This window comes from Papio anubis, chromosome 14 (assembly GCF_008728515.1).
Source record: "Papio anubis isolate 15944 chromosome 14, Panubis1.0, whole genome shotgun sequence".
In the NCBI taxonomy this organism is placed as follows: Eukaryota; Metazoa; Chordata; class Mammalia; order Primates; family Cercopithecidae; genus Papio; species Papio anubis.
The window spans coordinates 47,228,836-47,256,406 of record NC_044989.1 but is presented as its reverse complement, the minus strand read 5'-3'; the positions used below and the strand labels follow the sequence as shown (position 1 = coordinate 47,256,406).

Genomic DNA, 27,571 nt, shown 5'->3' with positions numbered 1-27,571 from the left:
ATTAACATCCCTCAGACATCCTGATGAGGAACTGGGTAGCAGTCTCAGGCTTAGCCAGAGAAGGGGAGGCTCAGGCTTTCCTGAAGCTCCAAGGAAAGCATCTGGGGTCCAGCAATTGCCACCCACCATACACAGTGGACAACAGCACACTCTTTAAATTAGGTCAAGTCCTCAATGGGAGGGACAAGCTGAACTCTGGGGGCGGGCACTGCCTGTGGCCATCTAGCTCCACCCTGTTCTCAGCAGGGTCTCCTTAGGCTCGCTGGCAGTTGGGTCCACCCAGGCCCATGTGGGAATGAGCTCAGGCAGGAGGCAGGCTCCACCATCTCCCCCTCTCCCTGGGCCCCTGAGGAACTGTAGCACCTCTGCTCCACTCTTGGCCCCTTGGGGTGAACTGCTCCTCAGACACCTTCAGGGTCCACCCCAGCCCAGGCAGCACCCCCACCTCTCTGCTCTTTCCCCCCAGCACAGAGCACTGCCTGACCGTCTCCACCACAGGCTCCCCTCTGGGACGGTCACTCCACCACGGGAGGGGACCTCCTCCTGGCCACAGCTTGAACCCCGCAGTGAGGGCGGGGCATCTGGCCCATAGTAGGCACTCAGAGGCAACCTGGGACAGGAACTGAGGGCCTTTCTCTGGGCTTCATCACCTAAACCTGACTCCCCTCATGGGGTAGTGAGCTCCCTGAACACCGAGAAGGGTTTCTCCCTGCTTCCCAAACATCCCAAGAGCCCAGGCGGGCAGGATGGAATGTAACCAGCAGAAAACGCTGCCCTGACTCCGCAGCCCTTTAACAGACCATTCAGAGTTGCCCTAATGCAGATGAGCTGACGTCAGTATCTGACAGGTACTCTGCTTCTAGCACCTTCAGCTAAGACAGTGGTTCTCAACTGGGGGCAACTGTGCCCCCACCCAGGACATGTGCCAATGTCTGGAACCATTTCCAGAGTCACTTTTGGCCAGGGGGAGTGGGGGCAGTGGGGGGAGTGGAGGGATGGTGCTCCTGGCATCTAGTGGGTGGAAGCCAGAGATGTTGCTAAAACCTACAATGTATAGGAGAGCCCCACAATGAAGTTACCTGGCTCAAAATATCAACAGTGCTGAGGCTGAGCAACCCTGGGCTAAGATATCTTTATATTATTTTTTAACTTCCTAACAAATATATTAAAAAAATACTGGAACTGACGATTCACCTACGAGGATATCACTGTGCCCAAGGGACAATGTGGTACTACACAGGCTCACTGATGTAGACATGCCGTGGTGCCGTGGGCTGGACAGACCCAGCTTCAGCACCAGGCTCATGGGGTTTACATTTGTGAGTTTCGACTTTGGGCGAGTTACTTAACCTCTCCTTTCTTCAGTAAAATGGGGATTTTATTAGTCCCTGCTTCACAGGATTATACAGAAAGGCATTCGCATTCGGCCTGGCATGGAGTAAGTATTCAACAAATATTAGCCACAATTATGAGGAAAGGCGCACAGAAATTATTTACAGCCCAGCCAGGCACACAGGCTGCAACTCCAGCTCCTCTGGGCTGGATGGGCCACAGGAAATAGACAGAGAGGCTGAGTAACTGCCACGTGTCCTAGGACTGCTACTTACACGCCAAGACTTTCAAGACTTTCAAATGTTTGGGCTGTTTCCTTGAAAAGAAATGATGACTCAATTTCTACCCCTCTTCAGGGTGGTGAGGTTGGGGCGGGGTGGAGCCAGGATCCTGGCTGTAAGGACCAAAATGTGTGCCTCAGGAAGAAAGAAGAGGAAGGGAGGGGGTGGAGCTACAGCAACAGAAAGTGACTGAAATTGCTTGGGCGTTCTGGGGGGTGATGGTGAGTCAACACCTCCGCCCACTGCTGCATTGCATACACACAGACCCACAACCCTCCTGTGGCTTCAGCAGAGTGCAGAAGGGGAAGCAGGCTCTGGGGAGGGAGGGACCACCCCCAAGAAGGGGAGACACCATTTGAGAATGGTGATGCAGGGTCCCAGAGAGGTGGGAGTCAGCACACTGTGGATCGGCTCTATGCTCCCAGCCATCACCAGGCTCTGGCTTCTCCCACACACCCATGTGCTCCCCAGGCTGTCCTTCCACACCCCCAAATTTGGAAATGGCATGAGTTTCCAGGCTGCTCAGGCTCGAAGCTGGAATCCCAGTGGGTGAGCTCGGGCAAGTGACTCAACCTCTCCAAGCCTCCCTCATTAGTGACTGGGGTCACCTGGCCTTCCCAGAGCACTGTACACCAAACACATGGTTCAGCCAGGCCCGCAGCAGAAGCATGACTGCCGCTGGTCTCTCTCCCTCTTTCCCTCCTGGCTGTCCTTGATGTTCACCTTAAAGTCATACCTGCAGAAAATTCAGCTGTGGGGAAGGGGAGCAGGCAACCCCTACAGGTGGCTGTGGGGGGGCTCTCAATGGAGAGGAAGATAATAGCTGTGAAAATACTCCAGGTGTTTTGCATTCCTTCCCTCTCACTGGACCCTTGCACCCTCTGGGACACGGACAAACAGAAGCACTTAGAGGGGAGGAAGCCAACTACAGGGGGCAGATGGGGAACCTGTTCAGGGCCACAGAGTAGCCTCTACCCCCGGGGCCTCACCCTTACTTCCTCCAGATGGCGAGAGCACCCACCAAAGTTTTCACACCAGAAGCTGGGACACAGCACCTGCAGGGCGCGAGCATCCTTGGGGAACCCACACTAGGTTAGCAGCACCCCAAGGGTGGTGGCCCAGGGGCTCAGTAACAGAATGCCTGCTGTGGGTAGGTAGCCTATCAGATAAGACCGCCAGCTAAGAAAGTCAGCCGGGCCCTGCGCACAGAATCCTGGCTCTACTGAGGACAAGTCACTTTTGTTCCCTGTGCCTCGATTTCCCATCTGTGAAGCAGGGATGCTAACTATGGCGTTTCCCTCAGGGAATACTGGCAGGACTAACACATATGCAGGTGCCTGGTGTGAATTTAGCACTTCCTAAGGGGCATGCATTATCCTAAGAAATATCCCTGAAATGGATGAATGAAGGAGATGGAGTATTGAAATTAGAACCGTCCCCTCCCCACCCTCCCCACGAAATCCACTCCAGGAAGCTTTCATAGATAAGAACAGCCCCTCTGGCCTTCGTGCCTCTGCAGGTCCTTGGGAGGGAGGAATTGAGGACTCCTTAACCTCTGTAGTGCAGGGGCCAGCAAACTGTCTTTCTCTAAAGCGCAAATAAAGACAGCAAATTTTACAGACTTTCCCATAAGGTCCCAAATGCGGCTACTCAAGTCTGTGGTGAGATTATATGTAAATGAATGGGCATGGCTGTGTTCTAACAGAAGTTTATTTACAAAAAACCAGGCGGCAGGCCACCTCTGCCTTACAGGCACAACTGCCCCAGGTCCTCGTCATAAATCACTGAGGAGTTAGACTGGTGACCCCTGCTCCTCCCAAATCTCCCGCAGGCAGAGCTGAGGACGGCCTCTCTTCGGGTCCCCCAGACTCATCCCTGGGAGCTCACAACTGGCAGAAGGAGACAAGGGGGCTCCAAGTAGCAGCCATTGGGGAGTGGTGGTCTCCAGCTTCAACTGCCGGGCCATGAAAACAGGAACCAGCACTCCGGGCCACTGTTTCTCTGAAACCAAAGCTCAGCAACCGAAAAAGGATCAAAAAAGCAGATAGTGGAGGTGGAGCAAGGAAGCTGCACTTCTCAGTGCCCCTGGGCTGTCCTCAGCCCCACCTCTGGCACAGGTGGTCCAAGGAGCCCAGGACTCCACAGCGGGTCCTACCCTTACGGGTAAACTGCCTTCTCTCCCAGCCTCCACAGCCACACATTCCAAACAGAGACACCACCACCTCCCTGGCCTACAACTTGAGAAATTACAGAAAGAAAACAAAAGGTGGCTCATGTTTGGGCCAGCAGCCTGTCTAGCTATGGACTACACAAAAATAAGAAAAACAAATGATAATACTGGCTTTGATTTTCCTTTTCTTTTCCTTTATTTGTATTTGTATTTTTTTTTTTTTGAGACAGGGTCTTGCTGTGTTGCCCAGGCTAAAGTGCAATGGCGTCATCACAGCTCACTGCAGCCTCGATCTCCTGGGCTCAAGCAACCTTCCTATCTCAGCCTTCCGAGCAGCTAAGACCACAGGTGCACACCACGATGTCCAGCTAATTAAAAATAATTTTTTTTGTAGAGACGGTCTCACTATGTTGTCCAGGCTGGACTCAAACTCGTGGGCTCCAGCAATCCTCCCACCTCAGCCTCCCAAAGCTGTGGAATTACAGGCATGAATTCTAGGCAGCTGTGATCTACCAGGCACCCTGGTGGGTGGGTGGGTGTTCACATATAATATGATCCCCACAACAACGCTATGAGAAGGCAGGCATGGTCCTCACCACCACCTTACAGGTAAGGAAAGCAGAGGTTCAGAGAGCTCAAGGGACTTGCCCATGCACACACAAGCTTGTCATAAGAGCTGGGATTCACTCCCAGGTGTGCTGACTCCACAGCTGTGCTTCTCACTCTCCTGTCTGCCAGGCATGAGGAGAGAAAGAGAGGCAGCCTGTTTCCCAGTTGGAAGGGGCCCTTCCAACCTATTCTTTTTTTTTTTTTCTTGACACAGGGTCTCACTCTGCTACTCAGGCTATAGTGCAGTGGCACAATCACAGCTCATGGAAACCTCCGCCTCCCAGGCTCAGATGATCCTCCCACCTCAGCCTCCCAAGAAGCTGAGACTACAGGTGCATGCCACTAAGCCTGGCCAATTTTGTTTATTTTTTGTAGAGACAAAGTCTCCCTATGTTGCCCAGGCTGGCCTCAAACTCCTGGACTCAAGCGATCCTCCCGCCTCAGCCTCCCAAAGTGCTGGGATTACATGTGTGAGCCACTGCTCCCGGCTCCTTACACCCTATTCTTTCCATTTGGAAGATAGGGACTCGTGCAGTTCCTGCCCCCACAACAGCAAGGGCAGGGTGGAGAGAAAGAGAAGGAAGAGGGCATAGGCCTCCCCTGGGCCAACGGTCCTGCTGGGGCAGGTCTGCCTCCCCAAGGCCCAGGTCCACCTGCCCACTGCAGTCATCACAGCCACTGCCTCCTGGAAGTGACGTCACCACGGCCTGTTCCACATTCTGGACAAACAACTCCACCTCCTTCTCTTCCAGGCAATTGAGAACTCAAGCTTAAGGTTACTGATATGCAGCTCTCTTGGGCAGGGATACCTGCTAGATGGAAAAGCTGCCTGGGCCAGACCTGTGTGCTTTGGTCAGAATGCTCCCCTGGCAGTCCCAGAGCACCTGGAGACCCACTCCAGACAAGGGCACCACATCGAACAGTCAGTAGCTTCACAGGCCTTTGCCTCCTCCTGGAGATGCATGACTCACCTTCAGGCTCTGGTTCTAGAGACTCTCAGAGGTCTTCAATCCATTGTTTCCCAAACTTATTTAGCCATGGACCCTCTCCTGCAGATTCCTGCTGTCCTACAATCCTCAGCGTCATCCCACCCTCTCTGCCCCTCCCAGACTCTTCCCATTTCCCCTGTCCCCACCAGTGCCCAGATCAAGCCTGACCTGCCACAAGTCCACTATGTGCCTAGCCCCACATAGCCCTCAGCCCACCTGCAGGAGTGGACTTGGCCCACCTCCTCCTCGACCCCCACATCGAGGAGCTTTGTGGGGAAGGGAGATAAGCAGGAAGGAAAGAGGCTCACAGCCAAGCCTGGGTGGAAAGAGCAAGCTACAAGCAGTGTGTCCTCTAGGATACTATTTTGTGGTGGTTGTTGAAAAAAAAAAATCTGTGTATCTATGCATAGAAAAACATGAAAGACATGTATCAAAATATTAAAAGTGATTATTTAAAGTTGGGGGATAGATCAGCAAATTTTTTCTGTCAGGGGCCAGAGAGGGGCTGAAGGTTGAGCTGATCACCAGTGGCCAGTGATTTAATACAACATGCCTACATAATGGAGCAGCCATAAAAACCCAAAAGCACAGGGCTTGGAGAGCTTCCAGGTTGCTGGACATGCAGCAGTGGTGCATCCGGAGGGGGCCTGGACGCTCCGCATGCCTTCCGCATACCTAACCCTATGCACCTCTTCTACCTGGCTAGGCTGTACCATTTTATGTGGTACTGTACACCAGTCATCTAGCAAGTAAACTGCTCTCCTGGGTTCCATGAGCTCCTCTGCAACTTATGGAACCAACTTCTGTCTGTTTGTAGCCAATTCAGACAGAAGTTGCTGGTAACCTGGGGACCTGCTACTTGTGACTGGTGTCTGCTATGGAAGGCAGTCTCTCAAGGGACTGAGCCTCTGTGCCCCTCCCAGACCCCTTCCATTTCCCCTGCCCCTGCCAGGGCCCAGATCAAGCATCAGAGGTGAATTTAATTGTAGGAAACCCAGCTGGTGTCAGAGAACTGGTTGTGAGTGGGGGAAAAAACCCCACATTTGGTCACAGAAATGACCTGTGTTGTACTGAGTATAAAGTAGGGCCAGGCACAGTGGCTCACGCCTGTAATCCCAGCACTTTAGAAGGCTGAGGCAGGAGATCCCTTGAGTCCAAGAGTTTGAGACCAGCCTGGGCAATAAAGTGCAACTCCCTCTCTACAAAAAATACAAAAAATTAGCCAGGTGTGATGGTGCATGCCTGTCGTCCCAGCTACTCAGGAGGCTAAGGTGGGAGGATCACCTGAGCCCAGAAGGCGGGAGTTGCAGTGAGCTGAGATCACACCATTGCACTCCAGCCTAGATGTCAGAGCAAGATCTGTCTTAAAAAAAAAAAAAAAAGAGAGAGTATCAGGTAGAAGAAAACAGTAAGTGTGCTTTATTCTACTAAACAAGTTGTGGGGAAAAGAAAGAGAGATCAGCCTGTTACTGTGTCTATACAGAAAGAAGTAGACATAAGAGACTCCATTTTGTTCTGTATTTGAGATGCTGTTAATCGGTGACCCTACTCCCAACCTTATCCTTGCAAGAGACATGTGCTGTGGTGACTCAAAGTTTAATGGATTTTGGGCTGTGCAGGATGTGCTTTGTTAAACAAGTGCCTGAAGGCAGTATGCTTGTGAAAAGTCATCACTATTCTCTTAATCTCACATACGCAGGGACACGTTCACTGCCAAAGGTCGCAGGGACCTCTGCCTAGGAAAGCTAGGTATTGTCCAAGGTTGCTCCCCGTGTGATAGTCTGAAATATGGCCTCATGGGAAGGGAAAGACCTATCGTCCCGCAGCCTGACACCCGTGAAGGGTCTGTGCTGAGGAGGATTAATATAAGAGGAAAGAAGGCCTCTTGGCAGTTGAGATAGAGAAAAGCATCTGTCTCCTGCCCGTCCCTGGGCAACGGAACATCGAGGTGTAAAACTTGATTGTATGTTCTGTTTACTGAGAAAGGAGAAAACCACCTTAGGGCTGAAGGTGGGATGTGCTAGCGGCAATGCTGCTCTTTATGCACTAAAAAGGTTTATGGAGATATTTGCATATGCGTATCAAGGCACAGCACTTTTCCTTAAACTTATTCATGTCACAGAGATCTTTATTCGTATGTCTTACTGCTGACCTTCTCCCTACGATGATCCTATTATCCTGCCACTTCCCTTTTTCTAAGACGGTAAAGATAATGATCAATAAATACTGAGGGAACTCAAGAGACCCAGGAGCAAAAGCCTACGGAAGGCATTCCAGGCACTGTGGCTCTTAGGTCTCAGATAGGCCAGTATTCCGAAGGACCTCAACACAACCCACAGGAAAACAAGCATTTCTGCTGCCTCGTCAGCAGGGACAGCCACAGCCCTGGTGTGATGCCAGAACTTTACTTCTACCATACTTTCCCTCATCCCTCACCACTCCTTAAAAGCTGGAATGAACCGATATCTGCCTTCCCATTGGGTTTTTGGGGAGCGTGAGGCTCAGAGGAACCAAATAACTTCATCCACACCGCAGACGACAGTGGACAAAACCAGACCCACTGGCCAGCTCACTGTCCTTTGCTTTTTCAACAGCCCTCCACCCTACCCTCTTGAGATGCCCATTCCTGTTTCTCTTCTTGGCAGTCTCCCCTGAGCACACACAGGCTTTACTGCTTCCGTGGCTTCCTGAGGCATGGTCCTTCCCACTGAGAACGCCTCTGCACACTCCTGTCTGACAAGATGTGACACAAGCCAGTCCCCACCGATCCTCCTGGGAGAGTATGTGTGCACAGGCCAGAGAAGAGGGAGAGCAGCCTTAAGGCCACGTCAAAAGTCTCAGCCCAGGGGAATTGTTCCCACACTCACTCAACTACCAGTGACCTACCCCTTCTTCAGGTTTTTCACATAGGCGCTCTGGAGGGCGGCTTCCAGGAAGTAGGTGAGCTCATAGTCAACCGGGTGACAGCCTTTCAGATGCCTCGACGTGCTGTTATTTGTGGTCTGGGAAGGGGAACAGAGAGAGAGCCGTTGTCTCAAAGTTCTGAAGCAGGGGGTCACTCAGCAAGAGGAGGTGGCCTCATCACCATCCCAGTCCCTGCTGTTCAGGGGCACATTGTTGCAATTCTCAGACCAGGCTCCATCTAACTCGCTTTAACTCAAAATATGTCTAAAGCATTCTCTCCCCATCCAACTGTTAGATGCCCACAAGCCCTGTGTCTTTTTTTTTTTTTTTTTTTTTTTTTTTTTTTAAGAAACAGGGTCTTACTATATTGCCCAGGCTGATCTCGAACTCCTGGGCTTAAGCAATCGTCCCACCTCGGCCTCCTAAAGTGATGAGATTATAGGCATGAGCCACCACACTAAGCCCCTAATATTCATTCAACAATCACAGAGCTTTAAATTCATTAACTCACTTAGTCCTTAGAGCAGCTCTACTAAGTAGGAACAGTCATCATTTCCATTTCACAGGTGAGAACAGAGAGGGTCTCTTCCTGCCCCAAGGCCACTCAGGTTGAGGGGTGGTGGCAGAGCCAGCGCAGTCAGGTTCCCCTCTCCATTCTTACCCCCTACTGCAGGATGACTTCCCTGTCTGTACAGAGCCATGCTGAGCACTCGCTCTTCAACCAGACAGCACTCATTGTCTGAGCACGTGGTAGAGAGACCACTTCAAGCAGCATTGCTGCCCTGTTCTGCGTATGCAAACCTCAGCTCCCACCAGACTTCACTCCCACAGGACAGGAGCTGTCTCCTTAGTCTCACTGCTGTCCACACCTCACCTCCAGTTAAGGAAAGAGAAGGGGAAATGAAACTCTTACAAAATCGCCACCCAAGCCCATATCTTATTTATGTCTCACAACTGTCCTACAGGGCTGGTTTTATTTGCATTTCATCGACGAGGAAACTGAGGCTCAGAAAATGTCTAAGATCAAAAGCGTAAATTAGATGTGGTGGCTCACATCTGTAATCCTAGCACTTTGGGAGGCCAAGGCAAGAGAATCGCTTGAGGCCAGAAGTTCCAGACCATCCTGGGCAAAAGAGTGAGACTCCATCCCAATCAATCCATCAATAATAATTTAATGCATAAAGTCACAAAGCTGGTGTCAGTCTGGACCTCAAACTCAAGCCTAGCCAGGAACGGACTCCAGGCTATTTGCACTATGTATCAGTTAATTCATTCCACAAACATCTGAGTGCCTGCCAGGCACTGTACTGTCCCTGTCAAACAAGCATGGAACATCAGAACATGCAGAGAACTGAGACCCCCCCCACCCCGGTTCCAGGAAAAGCTGAGGAACAATTACATCATTAACTGAGCTGTTGCTTAAAAGCCTCAGCCCTAACAGGGTCCTCCAGCCCAACAAGACTGGCCTGCCTTCTGTATACCATTTCCTTTGTCTAATCTGAGGGGAAAAAAATCTGAGGCATCCGCCTCCTCTTTCAGAATTCAGAGTAGATTTAAGAGAGGGTCTTAGTTCCTTAGAGGTCAGGACTAGGTCTCAGGAGGGACACACAGCATTTCTGAGGGTGCACAAGGTTCTATGGCCTGCCCTCCCTCAACTTAAGATAACAACTATAGGGCCCCGTTTGTCTGCCCACTGCTACCAGGCACTGATTCTGGCCCTGGACATCATCATCAGACATTTGATAGGGACAGTACAGTGCCTGGCACTATAGCTCATCACCTTAATCCCCTTTTGAAAGTCCAAAGCCTAGGCTTCCAGATGAGCAGCAGATTTTATCTTTTCCATGAAAGTTTCCTCCCAACCACATGCAATGCAAACATGAAAAACTCCTAAAACACTACTACTGTCCAGCAGTGACCCATTCCCCTTTGGTAGAGGTCAGCTCAACCATGCTGAGTCTCTAAGTGGCCTCTGCCAGAGAACGGGCACTCAGGTCCTAGATTTGCTGAGCCCATCAGTCACTTCTCCTTTCCTCCTGAAGTCCAATCAAGGAGACATCTTCTAGAGCAGTGGCTGTCAGCAGGGGGGTGACTTTGCCCTCAGGGGACAGTTGTCAGTAACTGAAGACATTTTTGGTTGTCACAACGAGGGGGACAGTGCTACCGGCATAGTGGGGAGAGGCCATGGATGCTGCTAAACATCCTATAATATACACGGCAGCCCCCCGCCCCCACCGACAACAAAGAATTCTCCAGTCCCAAATATCAACAGCACTGAGGTTGAGAATCCTGTTCTAGGGGAAATGACCTGGCCTGGGGTAGGCTCCTCCAAAATGGCCCATCACAAAAATGGGTACCGGACTGACATTTTGGCATCTGCCGAGGCAGGTGAGGTGCAAGTGTCTCCTGGGCTCTAAGTCTCTCAGTCCATGACCACCTCCTCCTTCAGGGCACCAACCCTAATCTACTCTGCTCTAGAACCTTCCATCTAACATGTTAAATATCTACTCCACAGCTTACCTAAGCATCACCCCCAATATCTTCCCTGCAAGCATTCAGAGCCACACTCCCTGGGTTCAAATCCTGCCAATACCACTTATTAATGAGGTAAGCTCTGGCAGGCTAACTCCTCCTCAAATTTGTTTTCTTACTTGTAAAATGGAAACGACAACAGGGCCTATTTCATCCAGTCAGTGTGAGGGTTAAATCACAGAATGAATGTAAAGTGCTTAGAGTTGTGTCTGACACAAAAGCAGGCACTCAAGAAGGGCTAGCAGGATCTCTGTTGAATACAGTTTCCTGTCCCCTTAGCATTGAACTAAGGACCCCTCATGGCATAGTATTAAGATGTGGAGGGAAAAAGAATAAAATGGAGGCCGGGCACGGGCCTGTAATCCCAGAACTTTGGGAGACTGAGGCAGGCAGATCACCTGAGGTCAGGAGTTCAAAACTAGCCTGGCCAACATGGTGAAACCCTGTCTCTACTAAAAATACAAAAATGGTGGCAGATGCCTATAGTTCCAGCTACTCAAGAGGCTGAGGCAGAAGAGTCGCTTGAACCCAGAGGCGGAGGTTGCAGTGAGCTGAGATCGTGCCACTGAACTCCAGCCTGGGTGACAGAGCAAGAATCCATCTAAAAAATAATAATTAATAAAATGCATAAAAATTAAAAGCAAAAAAAAAAAATAAACCAGAGCCTCCCAGAAGGGGAAGGGCTGGGATACTTACCACAAACGCTGCTACCACCTGTACTTGATACCCTGCAGACAGTTAACCCAGACCCACCATAGGGAATGGAGAGGGAGGGAGATCTGAAAACTGCCAGGGCCCTGTGACCAGCTCTTTCACCAGCCTCTGAAAGGCTCGGAGAAGGAATCCCAAGATCCTGCTTCCCCCACAGGATCCAGGGAGGAGCTTCTGGGACACCGAGAGCAGGGAAGGATGTCCAGCTGCAAGACCCAGGCGGACACCACCCCTGCCAGGGAAAGAATGGTGAGCAAATGATTCAATCTCCTAAAGCTCATCTATTAAACAGGGATAAGTACAACACCAACCTCAGGGGTGGCTGTGAGGAGTCAACAAGTTAATGGATACAAACACGGCTGTCATGTTTGGTGCTGCAAGATGAGTTCACCAAGGAGTTCCTGGTGCCTAGCAGATGGCATGGACTCATTTATCTATTAAACTATTTTCCAGTAAAGAGTCTCATTCTTCAGTATACTATAATGAGTTTTCCAACCTATGAAGTAGAGTGTCTTTGGGGGACAGAGAAGGTGCCTTCTAATTAGCACACAGGTGACCTATGGGTTTAGTGGGATCTGTAGATATAGGTGCTCAATAGACAGCAGCTCCTACCATGGTGTTATTTCCAGCTCACCTTCTCCAATTCCTGCAGGAACACCTGAGCGATCCAGGAGGCCCTCTCAAAACAGGCGATCACTTCCTCCTCCCTCTCCGTCAGGCGGAAGCGGGAAGCGATGGAGTTGGGTAGGCGTTCCAGAGAGAGGCCTGCAGGAGGAAGAGGGCGCCTCAGACCTGTCCTGCTTGGGCCCCCTGACTCCAGGCCCTCCCCATGGGCCCAGGGTGGGCTCGTCCGAGGGGGCAGACACTCTGGTGCAGCCAGGAGGAGGCGGAGGTCTGCGGAGGGGAGGAGGAAGCTGAAGCGACGGTGGTGTTAGCAGTGGCTGGGAGTAAGCGATGGGACAGCACGTGGGGAATCACACTGCATCATCCCAGCCCAACTCCCCGGGAAGCCACTCCTGACCCCTCCTCTGTAACGGAGTATCCCCATTTTTCTAAGCAAAAGAGAAGGAGGTTTTTTAAAAAAAACGTATTTTTTTCTTTCCTCTTTCTTCCTTTTCCTGTTCCCCACTTCCTACTTAGCTCTTTAGAAATGCAAAACATTTACCTTCCCTTCACCAGACACTCCCTACACAGCAAGCTTATCCATGTGCTGACTTAGAAGCTCCAGAGCCAGAACTTTTCCACCAGGAGACTGCCTCTAGAGATAACAGTCAATTCACATCCTAAAGTGTGACTGAGAAGGAACTCTCTCCCAACCGGAGAGTATCTTGAAGCAACGCTCACTTTACAACCTGGCTCTGCCCACGATGGTGCCAGCTCGACTACCTGCTAGGTAAGGCACCAAGGCAAGTCATGCAGACCCTGCAGTTGCTTGCTCCCTCCTCTGCATGGCGTTCATGCCAAGCTCCCCTTTAAAAGCTCCGGCTTTTTGCCCAGGAAGTGAAGTGGTTACCTTTTAAGGCAGGAGCCTGTACCTCTTCCCCTAAGCTAAGCTTTGGAATAAAGTGACTTTCTTTATTCCAGACCTCACTCTTGTTAATTGGACTCTGCAAGTGGCGAGTGACTGAACTGCGTTTCAGTTACAATTTTGGTGGCCCCTACGAGGGCTGCAGCACACTTCGGACGACTGAGCCTATCAGCCTGGTTTCACTACCAGGCAAGGTGGGGGATGCCTGGGAGTGCCAGCTGCTCCTGGCTACTGGACTCTAGAATAGAAATGTTAAGGGGATTTCTCAGCAGCTGCCAAAATGTTCTTGTTTTGGGGAACCTCCCTTTCACCCCCTGGCATGACATCTGCTGCCTCCAATGCTTCACTGGTACAAAGAAAGTGACCTCTGAAGAAGCCAGCAACCTTGAAACTGGGTGAGCAAGCTAGACTATACCTGACGTTTTTCTGTCTCTTCTAGGTGTCCCTGGGACTTCACTCTGTGAAGACTTGGCCGCTACTGGCATCATTTGGGCATTTTGAGCATTTGCATCTGTGGCACTATAGGGACTCAGCTGCCTGTCAAGGTATCTCCAGCTGAGGCAGGGGGTTCAGAACTCCACTCAGGCCCTGGAGTCCCTCTACTCAGACTGGGGATTTTGTTTGGAAGCACGCCGTTTGTTTGTGTGAATGTAATGACTTTGTGTACAGGCTGATTTCTTTCCTGAGCTCCCTCCGGGTGGAAACAGTTCACCTCAACCGGTGACCTGCGGCAGTGGGAGGGATCGGTTCTCTGCCGCACCGGGCACTGAGGCCCTCCCTGACCGGGGATAAATGAGGGTAGCAAGAGTATCCCTGCACCATGTGGTGGCTGGAAGGCTCTCAAGCTCCTCTTCTGTCACTCTACTTTTTCCTCTCTCTTTCCATTCTCTCTGTCATGCCACTCTTGGAGAACCTGGCTGTGCTGCAAAAGCCAGCCAGAAATTTCATACTCTTATCTCCTCCATAAAATGCAAGGACAAGTTTCTCCCCTTCCCTTCACTTTGCTGTTCCACAAGCCTCATTTTCAGGGGCTCCATTCTGTTCCTGGGCCTTGGATTTAAAGAGGGAATAGGATTGGACATTGGCAACAAGGTCTCTGGCCCCTCAAACAGCCCCTTGGGGTGCATTTTGGTTAATTGAAAAGCATACAGTTGTAAGCCCATGACTAGGAAAAAGAGGATCTTTTACCATAATACTATCTGGACCCAATACCATCTGGGCCACAATGAATTCTGGCCTGAAGATGGGGTTACTTGGTTACACTTGCAGTTGTTAGAAGAAAAACATCCACTCTCCTGGTGCTCACCATTTTCTACACTGTATTTTGGTAATCTCTGGCCAGCTCTTCTCTCCCCAGCTAGCTGAAAGCTCCATGGGGGCAAATATGAACTTTTTTGAACAACCACAACCCTTGCACAGCACCTCACATAGTAGGTGCTCAAGTTATGCAGCATTTTACATGCACGCTTCCCATGGAACCCAACAGTTCCTCCCTGCAGAAGTTACCCATGCTCAGGTCTCTGCCTGCAGGGGACGACCACTTTCCCATTTATCAGTAATAGCACCTTCCTCTCCTTTTGACCACCTCTCCTGCAATCTCAGATGATCATGACCGCCACAGCAATCAGCTAAGTGTGGGCACATGGCCCAATCTGGGCCAATAAAAAACAGTCTCAGAATTGTCACTCTTTCCACTGGGGTGGTTAAGCTGGTATCAGACATCAGTTTAGAAATGTTAGAGAAAACCTGCCTTAAAATGAAGTCTATACAATGTGAATATAAATAACACTACTGAAGTGTACGTTTAAAAATGGCTTAGATGGTAAATTTTATGTTGTATGGGGCTTTTTTGCTGCAATTTAAACATTTTTTAAATAAAAGCTTCAAGGCCAAAACCAAAAAGCTCAAAAAATAAAAACAATCTGTAAGAAACAAAGAAGGGATATAGCATTGTTAGCCATACTAGAAACTAATGCTGTACAGAAAAACAACTCTATTTGCATCAGGTTACTTTTTTTTAAGACAGGAAAAATACTGAATAAACTCTTAGTCACGAAAAAAATGAAATCCATGCAAAGAAAAGGTAAGACATGATGGAGAAGGGTGGATTTCTAAAGAGACTGAGTACCTAGATCCAGCTTTGCCTGAAGCTCTACCTGCTGGAACTTTCCAGTGTATGAGCGCCATTAAATACCTCCCATGTCTTCTCCCTTCCTCCCTCCCTCTCTCCCTTCCTCCCTCCTGCTGTCCCTTTTTTTGACACTTGCAGCTAATATAGACCTGACTAGAGAGTGCTGTCCTTCTGAACTATTGTTTCTCAATGGGGAGAATCAATGTCTGTCTCGTCTTTGTGCCCACACGGTACTTTAGGTACTTTACATGTGAAGACGAACTTACTGAAGGAATGTATAATAGAAGAATCCTCAACTGTTTCCTGCCCTATAAGCCCCAACATCCACGTAATGACCAAGTCCTCAAACCTTCCCTTCCTCTCTTCCTACTACTTTATATCAGGTTTTATGTCTTGAGCGGATGACTATATTGGCCTCCTAACTGGCCTCCCTGCCTCCAGTCTCACTTTAATCCCCAGGGGGATCCTTCTAAAACTCTCCAGGGGTCCATACTGCTACAGGATAAGGTCCAACCTCTGGAGGCTCCATACCAGGCCCTCCTGGTATCAGTTCTCCAGCCTCATCTCTCGCCTTACCTGCCACATCCACACCCGACCTCCTGCTCCCAACTGCTTGGTTGTAGGATGCCTTCTTGACTCGCTCAAGTTGTTCATCCTGCGTGGAGTGTATCCACCCCACCAAGTCTACCCAAAATTACTGTTCACATTCTGACCTAGTAAATGCTACCTCCTCTACAAAGCCCTTCCTGATAGTCCCTGGTATAACCAAACATTCCTCCTTTAAGCCCCAGTCTACACATATTCCTAACTCACCATTTCTTATACTTATTTGTTCATATGTTTCCCCAGACTGTAGACTCCTTCAAGACATCAACCTAATCGTGCTTACTTTTCTACCACCTGGCACACAGTAGGTACTGGACAAGCATTTGCTGGCTGGATGAAAAAACACAAGCCTGGTCATGTCTGACAGAAAACAAAGTGCTCTGCAAATACAAGGTAAGGAATTATTGTTTTTCTTAGCCACATTCCCATGCACACAGATTCAGTGACCTTGTCCTTTGCCAGGCTGGGGTGTGACCAGATCCAAAGTTCAGGTGCCTTGGCCTGGAGGAAGGCGGGCACAGAACATGAAGGTCCTTGCTCAACACAAAGACCCAGGTGCCTGGGTCACCGCGTGTCAATGTGCCTCCTGCCAAATGACTCACAACCAGGAGGGGGAGGATCCTCATTCCAGAGGACTAAAGGGGGAAGAGGAACCGAGAAAGAATCAAGGAGGCAGGCCTCGTTGCTCACTGCCAGAGCTGGGCCAGCCCCTGCTCCCTAGACATGCAGCCTATCCACCCTGCAAGAAGGTGGGGCGAACCTATGAACTGTTGAGAGGCCTGGCCCAGGAGACCAACCGCACATGGCAGGGCACAGCCAATTCCAGGGGACATAGAGTGGATCTGTTTCAACACAGCTGCCCTGTGGTCCCCAGAGAGATGTGCTGAGACTGGGCTCCCTCCTGCCACACCTCTGGGTCCAGCACTGGAATGGGTGATGCCAGCTGCTGTCAAGTTCAAGCTGCCAGTTCCAAGCCTCCAGAGGGCTGGCCACTGCAAAGCTGTGAATTCAGGAAAAATGGTCTGTGGGGCTTCCACCTTCCCCGTGTGGCATTTGTTCCTTCCACTCTCAGCAGGGACCTCCCCACCATGCTTCTCCAAGAACCTCAAATCCCATCCTCCTTGAAAGCTCAAAGTAGGCCAGGCAAAGTGGCCCACATCTGTAATCCCAGCACACTGGGAAGCCCAGGCAGGCGACTGCTTGAGCTTAGGAGTTTGAGACCAGCCTGGGAATGTGGTGAAACCCTGTCTCCCCAAAAATAGAAAAAATTAGCTGGGCTTGGTGGTGCACACTTGTGACTCTAGCTACTCAGAAGACAGAGGTGGGAGAATCGCTTGAGCCCGGGAGGCGGAGGCTGCAGTGAGCCAAGATTACGCCACCGCACTCCAGCTGGGTGACAGAACAAGACCCCATCTCAATTTTAAAAAAAAATTAAAGCAAAGCCACCTCTTCTCTGAAACTCTGCCAGGTAGAGTTAAGCCTCCCTGTGTCTAAACCACTTGAACAGTTTGGCTGCATCTCCTATGTATGTGCCTTTTTCCTTCATTGTCATCATCCTCTCTACCCATTTCTGATTATCTTTGCACCACAGTGATGGCCAGGGCCTGGTGTTTAGGAAGCATGCAGATGGATGCGTAGATGAATGAGCGTATTCACATAGCCAAGTGTACGGCCCAAAGGAGTTCCTCCCTCTCCACTTAAAAAATATTTCCTGGGCCAGGTGTGGTGGCTCATGCCTGTAATCCCAGCACTTTGGGAGGCCGAGGCAGACAGATCACAAGGTCAGGAGATCGAGACCATCCTGGCCAGCATAGTGAAACCCCATCTCTACTAAAAATACAAAAATTAGCTGGGCATGGTGGCACATGCCTGTGAATCCCAGCTACTCGGGAGGCTGAGGCAGGAGAATTGCTTGAACCAAGGAGTCAGAGGTTGCAGTGAGCTGAGATTGCTCCACAGCACTCCAGTGTGGGTGACAGAGCAAGACTCCATCTCAAAAAAAAAAAAAAAAAAAAATTCTTGGAGAATTCATAAACAAATTGTGGTATAGTTATATAATGGAATACTACTCAGATTTTTTTTTTAAAACTCATATACACATAACACAAATGAATTACTTAAAAATTACATTGTGCAAAAGAAACCAGACATTTAAAAAATACATGCGGTATGATTTCATTTATTCAAAAGAGTAAATTAATCTATACCAGTAGAAAATAAGGCCAGGAGTGGTGGCCCACGTCTGTAATCCCAGCACTGTGGGAGCTGAGGCAGGGGATCAGTTGAGCCCAGAAGTTTGAGACCAGCCTGGGCAACATAGCAAGACTTTATCTCTTTAAAAAAAAAAAGCAAAAACAAAACAGTGGTTGCCTGGGGTGGAGACCAATTAGAAAAGAGCCCAAGCGGACTTTCTGTGGTGATAGAAATGTTCTGTATCTTTGTTACAGTACTGGTCACATGGATATTTAAACTGGTCCAATTCATGAAATTATATAGTTAAGATTTGTACATCTCACTACATGAAAATTTATCTAAAAATAATGGAGATAATGCCTTTTTGAAGGGAGCTGTCATGACTCAGAGAAACAAAAGTTCAAAGTACAGGGGTACATTCACTGAGGTGGTCCTCTGTAAAGCAATTTCCAACATACACAGGGCCAAAAAGTTTCTGGAGCTGGCAGTGGCTTTTCCTAAGCAAGGTCACAGTCCAGTCACCCAGTTCTGCCCATAAAAAGGGGCAGGCAACCTTGTATGTGTCCCCTGGTTGATAAGGTCTATTTTCCTGCCCACAAACATCTGATTGGAAGACCACCCAGGGACTCCAGGCTTGGGTTGCTTTACCCTCTGCCCCGTGAGTGCCTCTGCACAAGCGGCCAGACCGCAGCACTCAATCCAGGATAAAGGTGGGCTGCCCTGAGCCCAGTCCTTGAGGCATCGGAGGGTTGTAACGCAGCCCTGCGGGGCAGGCACTGCCTTGTGATTCCCACCAGCAAGGGCCTTTCTGTGCCAACACCCAGCTCTAGGAGAGGTCCCTTGCAAGAGGAGGACTTGCTTTTTCATTAACTCAGAACTTTCGATTTGGAGCCAAGCTGATCCTGGCACAGCCTCAGACCCAACACCAGGCTGGTCCCAGCTCCTTCAGTCTGAATGACTCATCACATCCCAGGCAGCCACCCTTCCAAGAAGCCCCACCCTTGGAGCCCTGGAGCTTTGGGCCCTGGATGCAGAGGTAGAAAACAGAAAACTTCCTCAGCAACAGAACCCCTTCCCTCCCACCTACCCAGCCTGTCAAAAGGGCGCAGGTACAGCTGCAGCATCCACGGACGATGAATCCCAGACTTGGGTACCCTGCAGCCAGGGGAAGAAGGGAAAAAATGCAATTCACTCAGTTCTCAGGGGAAAACTGGAAGGCCAGGTAGGAAAGAACCCTCACAGATCACTCTGTTAAAATTAGAACATTTAAAAATAGGATTACCATATGATCCAGCAATTCCACTTCCAGGTGTACACCCAAAAGAATAGGTCTCAAAGAGATATCAGTCCACTAGCATTCATAGCAGCATTATTCACAATGGTTAAAATGTAGAAGCAACCCAAGTGTCCATTGACAGATGAACGGATAAACAAAATGTCATATATACATACGTACAATACAATATCATTCAGCCTTCAGAAGGAAGGAAATTCTGACACATGCTACAATATGGATAAGCCTTGAGGACATTTTACTAAGTGAAATAAGCCAGACACAAAAAGGCAAATACTGTATGAGTCCTCTTACACGAAGTACTTGCATAATCAAATTCATAAAAACAGAAAATAGAAGAGTGGTTGCCAGGGGTTAGGGGAGGAGGGAACGGGGCGTTGCTGTTTCATGGGCATAGAATTTCGATTTCACAAGGTAAAAGAATTCTGGAGATTGGTTGCACAATAATGCAAATGTTAAAGAGTTCAGGAGATTGGTTGCACAACAATGTCTCAGTACCGAACTGAACACTTAAAAGTGGTTAAGATGGTCAATTCTATGGTATGTATATTTAACACTGTTTTTTTTGTTTGTTTGTTTTTTGTTTTTTTTTTTTTGAGACAGAATCTTGCTCTGTCCACCCAGGCTGGAGTGCAGTGGCTCAATCTCAGCTCACTGCAACCTTCACCTCCTGGGTTCAAGCAATTCTCCTGTCTCAGCCTCCTGAGTAGCTGGAATTACAGGCACATACCACCATGCCTGGCTAATTTTTATATTTTTAGTAGAGACAGGGTTTCACCATGTTGGCCAGGCTGGTCTTCAACTCCTGACCTCAGGTGATCCACCCACCTCGGCCTCCCAAAGTGCTGGGATTATAGGCGGGAGCCACCTTGCCCAGCCAACACAATTTTTTTTTTTTTTTTTGAGACGGAGTCTCGCTCTGTCACCCAGGCTGGAGTGCAGTGGCCAGATCTCAGCTCACTGCAAGCTCCGCCTCCCAGGTTTACGCCATTCTCCTGCCTCAGCCTCCCGAGTAGCTGGGACTACAGGCGCCCGTCACCTCGCCCGGCTGGTTTTTTGTATTTTTTAAATAGAGACGGGGTTTCACTGTGTTAGCCAGGATGGTCTCAATCTCCTGACCTCATGATCCGCCCGTCTCGGCCTCCCAAAGTGCTGGGATTACAGGCTTGAGCCACCGCGCCCGGCCAGCCAACACAATTTTTTAACGGAAAAAACAAAAAAAACAGGCAATTTGGCTTCTGTATCAAAGTCTCCAAAAAAATGTATACTCTATGATTCAGTAATTCTACTTTCTAGGAATTTATCTTAAAAAAAAAAAAAAAGAAAAGAAAAAGCGGGGGGCGGTGACTCACACCCATAACCCCAGCACTTTGGGAGGGTGAGGTGGGAGAATTGCTTGAGCCCAGGAGTTCAGGACCAGCCCTGGCAACACAGACCCCATCTCCACCAAAAAAAAAAAAAAAAAAAATGATGTATGCAAAATTTAGCTTCAAGGATATCCATTTCAGTATTGTTTATAAAGGCAAAAAAAAAAAAAAAAAGATTTATCATACGGGTCCAATGATGGGACTTCACAAAATTATGATAGGACATTACAATGAAATGCTATGAGGTTACTTACAGTGACATAGAGGTGTATTGAAAAACGACTCATGAAATACTAACTTCTCTGTCGCCCAGGCTGGAGTGCAGTGGCCGGATCTCAGCTCACTGCAAGCTCCGCCTCCCGGGTTCACGCCATTCTCCTGCCTCAGCCTCCCGAGTAGCTGGGACTACAGGCGCCCGCCACCTCGCCCGGCTAGTTTTTTGTATTTTTTAGTAGAGACGGGGTTTCACCGTGTTAGCCAGGATGGTCTCGATCTCCTGACCTCGTGATCCACCCGTCTCGGCCTCCCAAAGTGCTGGGATTACAGGCTTGAGCCACCGCGCCCGGCCATGAACTTACATTTTAAAAGCACATGTAAGCCTATAGGGAAAAAAAGACTGGAAGGATATACCTCAAAATGTTCAGAGAGTGCTAAGTCTGTTTCCACAAATACAAAATGGAGTTACTAATAAGGCCTAGCTCGTAGTGTAGCCATGATCATTAAATTAGATGAAATAGTATAAAGCATAGAAAGTATGCTGGCTGGGCGCAGTGGCTCACACCTGTAATCCCAACACTTTGGGAGGCTGAGGTAGGAGGATTATCTGAGGTCGAGAGTTCGAGAACAGCCTGACCAACATCTCTACTAAAAATACAAAATTAGTCAGGCATGGTGGCGCATGCCTGTAATCCCAGTTGAGGCAGCAGAATTGCTTGAACCCAGGAGGTGGAGGTTGCGGTGAGCTGAGATCACGCCACTGCACTCCAGCCTGGGCAACACAGCGAGACTCCATCTCAAAAAAAAAAAAAAAAAGTATGCACTTAGAAAATATTTTCAAGTGATGCTCACAATAACCTCTTAGGTAGGGGTTTAACCCTTCTCCAGAGTTACAAATAAAAAATCTAGGCGGGGCATCTGGTGGCTTACGCCTGTAATCCCAGTACTTTTGGAAGCTGAGGCGGGTGGATCACTTGAGGTCAGGAGTTCAAGACCAGCCTGGCTAACATGGCAAAACACCATCTCTACTAAAAATACAAAAAATTAGCTGGGCGTGGTGGTACGCGCCTGTAATTCCAGTTATTCTGGAGGCCAAGGCAGGAGAATTGTTTGAAGCCGGGAGGCAGAGGTTGCAGTAAGCCAAAATCGTATCATTGGCACTCCAGCCCGGGTGACAGAGCAAGACTATCTAAACAAACAAACAAAAAAATTTGAATCCAGGGAAAACTGATTAATTCCAAGACCCCTTAGCTAAAAGCACCAGTGTCAACTAGATCCAGGTTTCTGGCTGGATGAGGCCTGATCCCCTAGCAGCCTGCTCCTCCTTCGGCATCTGGAAGCCAGCCTCTCACCTGGGGCCAGGACAGCAGTGCCACAAGGACTGAGCTCCTGTCCGTGTGAGGCACACAGCCCACACCCCTTGGAGAGGGAAGCCAAAATCAACAGTGAATTCCCGCCATACCAGGGCTAAAAACACAAAAACCAAATATGCTATCATATCCTGTCCTGGAAGCAGCGTAGTGTTCTTTCTTTTTTAAAAGTTGTAATCAGAGACACAATTCCAGGTGACAGCAGAATAGCTTGGGGTTACACTGACAAAAAAGAAGAGTAAAAAAAGAAGCCCACCTTCAAGGGGCTGGGAGAAGAGAATCTGCAGATCATAATCCTTCCAGCTGCTGAGGGCATTTCACCTTTTTTGACTTTGCACAGCAGCTTCACCACCTAGCATGCCACTGCAATGCAGAATTCCTGTGTACTAGGGTCAGGGCACCAGGACCTCCCTGGTGCTGAGTGTGAGGTAAAGGATAACACATGCCAGCCAGGCTGACACTGGGGGCAGGACAGGTTCTCAAGAGGCCTGCGCTCTTATCTGTGGAGCCACAATGAACCCTAAATTAGGCACCAATGACTAAAGTCTGCCAGGCTCAAGGTAGAATGAATGGCTGGAGAAATATGAGTCACTCTCCACGCCATTGGCACACTGAGCTAGGGCTGGAGAAATGGAAGAGACCCACTGGAGCTTGGGGAGGCTGAACCGGCTAAGGCTGGAGATGTCCAAAGAGCAGGCCCCAAAACATCCTGGAAGCCAATCAAAGCCAGTGAATAACTCTCGGAGCTCAGACCAATAAAAAAGTGGGTGATTCGTTACCTTGGATCCACAAAGGCTTCATCCTAGTCTAGGGCCCAGACTCCCCAGCTCCAGACCCTAGAGAAGATTGCCCCAGACAGCGTGCTGACCACAGATGGCGTGCTGACCCATAGGTGAGCCTGATTTGAGGGAGAACAGGCTGTGCTGCACCTCACGGTGTGGTGACCCGCAGCCAAAGTTCTAGAACCCCAGTAAAGAGAGACACCCTGAGCCTTACCATGGACTCTCTGCTCTGGGCCTTCTTGTGGAGCCCACCTGGCCCTCACGCTCATTCCCAATCCATCCCACACACACCTCCTCTTGGCTCCAAGAATTATGATTACACTGCACCTCCAAACAAGCCACCTCCCCTTGTTTCCCCCTGGGGCTTCCCTTTGGCCTTCCCTCGCTGGAAGGCACCTCTTCCACTCAACTGTCGGTGATTCATCCTCAAGTTCAGGCTCACCACCCAGCTCACCTGTGAAGGCCCCACAACTAGCTGGATCTCACCTGCCTCTGCAAGAGTGCTTCAATCGAACAAGCCCGAATGCTGGAGTCAGAGAGAGCGACGTCCACAGTCTGACCCTTCCACTACTGGTGTACCCTGAGGTGAATCATTGCTGCCTGCACTCTGGTGCTCTGCCTCCATGCCTTTCACCTACTTTCATAACCGTACCCTGGTTTTCCTTTGAGGAATCATTCTTGCATCTCAGTCCACAGGATTCGGGTGGGGGAAATCCCACCCCTGGTACCAGCTCAGTATCCTAGGTGCTGGGCACCACGATTGGCTCCAGGGTGGGCATGAGACCAAGCCACTTCCGCGAGAAGCTTCCCCAGGCACTCTCTCCTTCTGAGGTAGTGGGTGCCATGCTGCAAGAACCATGTACTCCTGGAGCTGCTGAGGACGACCTCAACAGACCTCGCTGAGCCCCCAGATTCAGCTATGCCTGATGCCATGCTGCTCCAACAACTTTCTAGTTACAAGGGGCCATAAATATCCAGTCTCTCCTCTTTTTTGTTGCTACTTTCCAACTAGTTGTAGTTGCATGTTTGTCATTACAACCATAAGTCTGGTTACGCAGAAACTGATCCCCAGAGGCATGGTGCCCGAGGGGACAGTTCCTGAAATACAAAATTGGCTGGGCTGAGGTCAGGTGGGGCAGAGAGGACTTTGCCATCTCCCAGCTAAGAAACTGGAATTCCAGATACACAGCAGCAGCACCACCGGCTGGAATGCAGCCTATTTTGTCTTGAGGTGAGACACTGGGCATGTGGTAGAACACTTCAGGATACCGGCCTATGCCAGATGCTTCTTGGAGCCTATGCTAAGCCCTATAAAAATAAGCCTTACAAGCATCACTCCTCGCAGCCCCTCTGAATAGGAAAGTTTTGTCTGTATAAAACAATGCAAGACAGCTGAGAGTGAAGTCAGGTAACTGGAGTTGAAAATTCCCTGTCCTTGCTGAAGGCAGTGCCAGAGGAGACAGGGGGACCAGACTCTATTAGGAGACAAGACTGGAAAGGCCTGAATCCTTCCCCATGCAAACCTCACTGCATTGCTAGAGAACCAGGGGTGGGTGCCTGAGAGGAGCCCTGAGGCCTGCTGCTGAGGGATAGACCCTCAAGGCCTGGATCTAGATCCATGGACTTAGAGTCAACACAATCTTTGGCTCTAGGTTCTCAGCCATGAAGATGATGCAATGCCAATTGCCCAAAGGCTTATTACTACAGAGTTTTAGGGAGCTGTAGAGGCAGACAGACCCCAAACCTGGCAAACAAGTCCTTGCACTGTTCAACCCATAAGGTAGGCTCAAGTGTTCCACTCCCATCAGGGGCTGGGCTGCCCAGAAGCAGTGGCCCAGAGGGGACTCTTCACAAATGGCCCTTTCTGGTGGCCAAACGGCCAAGAGTCAAGGCAGAGCTTCCCACAGGACAAAACTAGGGACAGCCATATGGCCGAGACACCACGGCCAGGCAGGAAGTCTGCCACACTGCCCCAGCGAGCCACGGCAGGAGCAGCAGACCAGCCACTCTGGGGTCTTCCAAACAGCTGCTTCTCCTGGAGCTGCATCCCTCCAGGAGCACGCTTTGCTCACCCGCCTGCCACTCCCTCAAGGGAAGTGACCCTAACTTGGCATCCCCAGCAGGTGTTTGCTGAATCAACTGCTGACAAATTTTACTTCCTCCTGTGGGAGACAGGCCAGGAGCCTTGGGGGATACAACTGCAAGAGGTCAGACACTCGGCGGAAGGAACATACTGACCCCTAACTGGGGAGAATGGACGTGCATACTGGGCTGAGGTCCAAGTGAGCTGGGAGGAGGGAGACGATGCTGCAAGCTGAACAACTAAGGGAAGCTTCTGGCACAGGATGCACCTGAACTGTGTCAGAGGAGAATGTAAGGACACAGCTATGTGCAGAGTGAAGAAAAAAGGCAAGCACAATGTCCCAAGAAGAAGTGAAGGGAAGAACTTCACAGATTATATTGGATACCAGGAGCAGACCTCATTAGGCTGACAGGTGGGGCTTCAGGAAAGGAGAGAGGGAGACTGGTTGAGGGTACAAAAGAAATGAACACCTGTACTCAAGAGGCTTGGAATTCAGTGGAAGACAGGGCTCACAGCCATGAGCACATGGGGTCAAATGCAGAGGGTTCTGCCAAGGGAGTGGGCAGCACTGAAGACAGGCCATCCTAGAAGGGCCTTGAAAGCATTCTAGATTATTTTTGTTTTTTTGAGACGGAGTATCGTTCTGTCCACCCAGGCTGGAGTGCCTTGGTGTGATCTCGGCTCACTGCAACCTCCGCCTCCCAAGTAGCTGGGATTACAGGTGCATGCCACCATGACCAACTAATTTTTTGTACTTTTTTTTTTTTTTTTTTTAAAGTACAGACAGGGTTTCACCATGTTGGCCAGGCTGGTCTCGAACTCCTAACCTTAAGTCATCCGCCCGCCTTGGCTTCCCAAAGTGCTAGGATTACAGGCATGAGCCACCGCATCCAGCTTAGATTACTTTTTATTATTTTTATTAATTTTAATTTAATTTAATTTAATTTTTTGAGACAGACTCTCACTCTGTCACCCAGGCTGGAGTGCAGTGGCATGATCTCGGCTTACTGCAAGCTCCGTCTCCCAGGTTCATGCCATTCTCCTGCCTCAGCCTCCCAAGTAGCTGGGATTACAGATGCCCACCACCACGCCTGGCTAATTTTTTGTATTTTTAGTAGAGACCAGGTTTCACCTGTGTTAGCCAAGATGGTCTCGATCTCCTGACCTCGTGATCCGCCCACCTCAGCCTCCCAAAGTGCTGGGATTACAGGCGTAAGCCACCGTGCCCGGCCTGATTATTTTTAATACAGAGTAAATGGATGATGTTCCCTCTTCACCAAACAAACAAGGATGGTAATGGAGCTATTTCATCTGAAGATATATCTGTCACCTGCACTTGGAGTTGGCTGGGAGCATTTCCTTTCCAGGGCCTTCCCCTGATCTGACATGGTTGGTCAGGGGTCAGTGGGCTGGCAGAAGTTACAAGGGGGCCATGGCAGGTCCTGGGGAATGGGGTAGGAGAGGGGTGGGCTTCTAGTCTAAACCAAGATGACTGATGTTACGTTGAAATATAAAAGCAAATTTTCTGAACAACTCATCCACAAACACCCATAAACCGCCCTGGGAAAGCAAATGCCAAGAAAATGACTGCAGGGCTTCACCAGGGCTGAAGGAGGCCCAGAGAGGAGAAAGTCCTCATCTGTGTGACCCGTCTTAGAGGCAACCGTAATCTGCCTCCCAGCACCTCCTGCCTCCCGGCTCCTCTGTTACAGGTGGGACACAAGCTTTAGAGACATCCATCTGGCCACCAATGCTACTTACAGGCTGCATGAACTTCCTCTGCTTCTTCATCCTCAAAATGGGCATAACAACCACCTCCCATTTACAGAGGAGAGATGAAGGTTAACAATCAGTCAACAAGGCTGGGCGTGGTGGCTCACATCTGTAATCCCAGCACTTTGGGAGGCTGAGGCGGGAGGATCACGAGGTCAGGAGATTGAGACCATCCTGGGTATCACGGTGAAACCCTGTTTCTACTAAAAAAATACAAAAACTTAGCTGGGCTGTAGTCCCAGCTACTCGGGAGGCTGAGGCAGGAGAATGGCGTGAACCCGGGAGGTGGAGCTTGCAGTGAGCCGAGATTGCGCCACCACACTCCAGCATGGGCGACAGAGTGAGACTCAGTCTCAAAAAACAACCAACCAAACAAACAAACAAAAAAATCAGTCAACAAATATTTATTAAACAAGTGTTCCAGGGCAGTGTCTCACCAACTGTAATGTGTGTGTACATCACCCGGGAACGTTATAAGGGGTAGATTCTGATTCAGTGGGTTTGGGGGGGCCCTGCAAGCTCCTGGGTGGTGCACATATGATCATCCCACCTCCCCCCATCCCCCTACATACACATACATCAGAGACATACATCAGAGGCTCAGCTTCCAGAGGGAGGGGTCTGCACCCCACGTTTCTGGGAATGCCATCAAACATCAGGTATACAAGAGGAGCTCAGGAAATTGGTACCTGGGAAATGA

The 27,571-nt window shown here is 49.7% G+C and overlaps 1 protein-coding gene across 7 annotated transcripts in view; it reads right to left on the bottom strand.

Moving 5' to 3' along the window:
* TTC7A (tetratricopeptide repeat domain 7A) overlaps nucleotides 1-27,571 on the bottom strand; it is a 134,787-nt gene that overhangs the window by 88,350 nt on the left and 18,866 nt on the right. For all 7 annotated transcript variants that reach the window (XM_003908604.5, XM_021924805.2, XM_009184150.4 and 4 more), the window contains exons 4-5: nucleotides 12,163-12,293; nucleotides 8,268-8,383 (exon numbers count right to left, since the gene is read on the bottom strand). In XM_003908604.5, coding sequence (XP_003908653.1) covers nucleotides 8,268-8,383; nucleotides 12,163-12,293 — 247 coding nt within the window. The remainder of the gene's footprint in view (nucleotides 1-8,267; nucleotides 8,384-12,162; nucleotides 12,294-27,571) is intronic.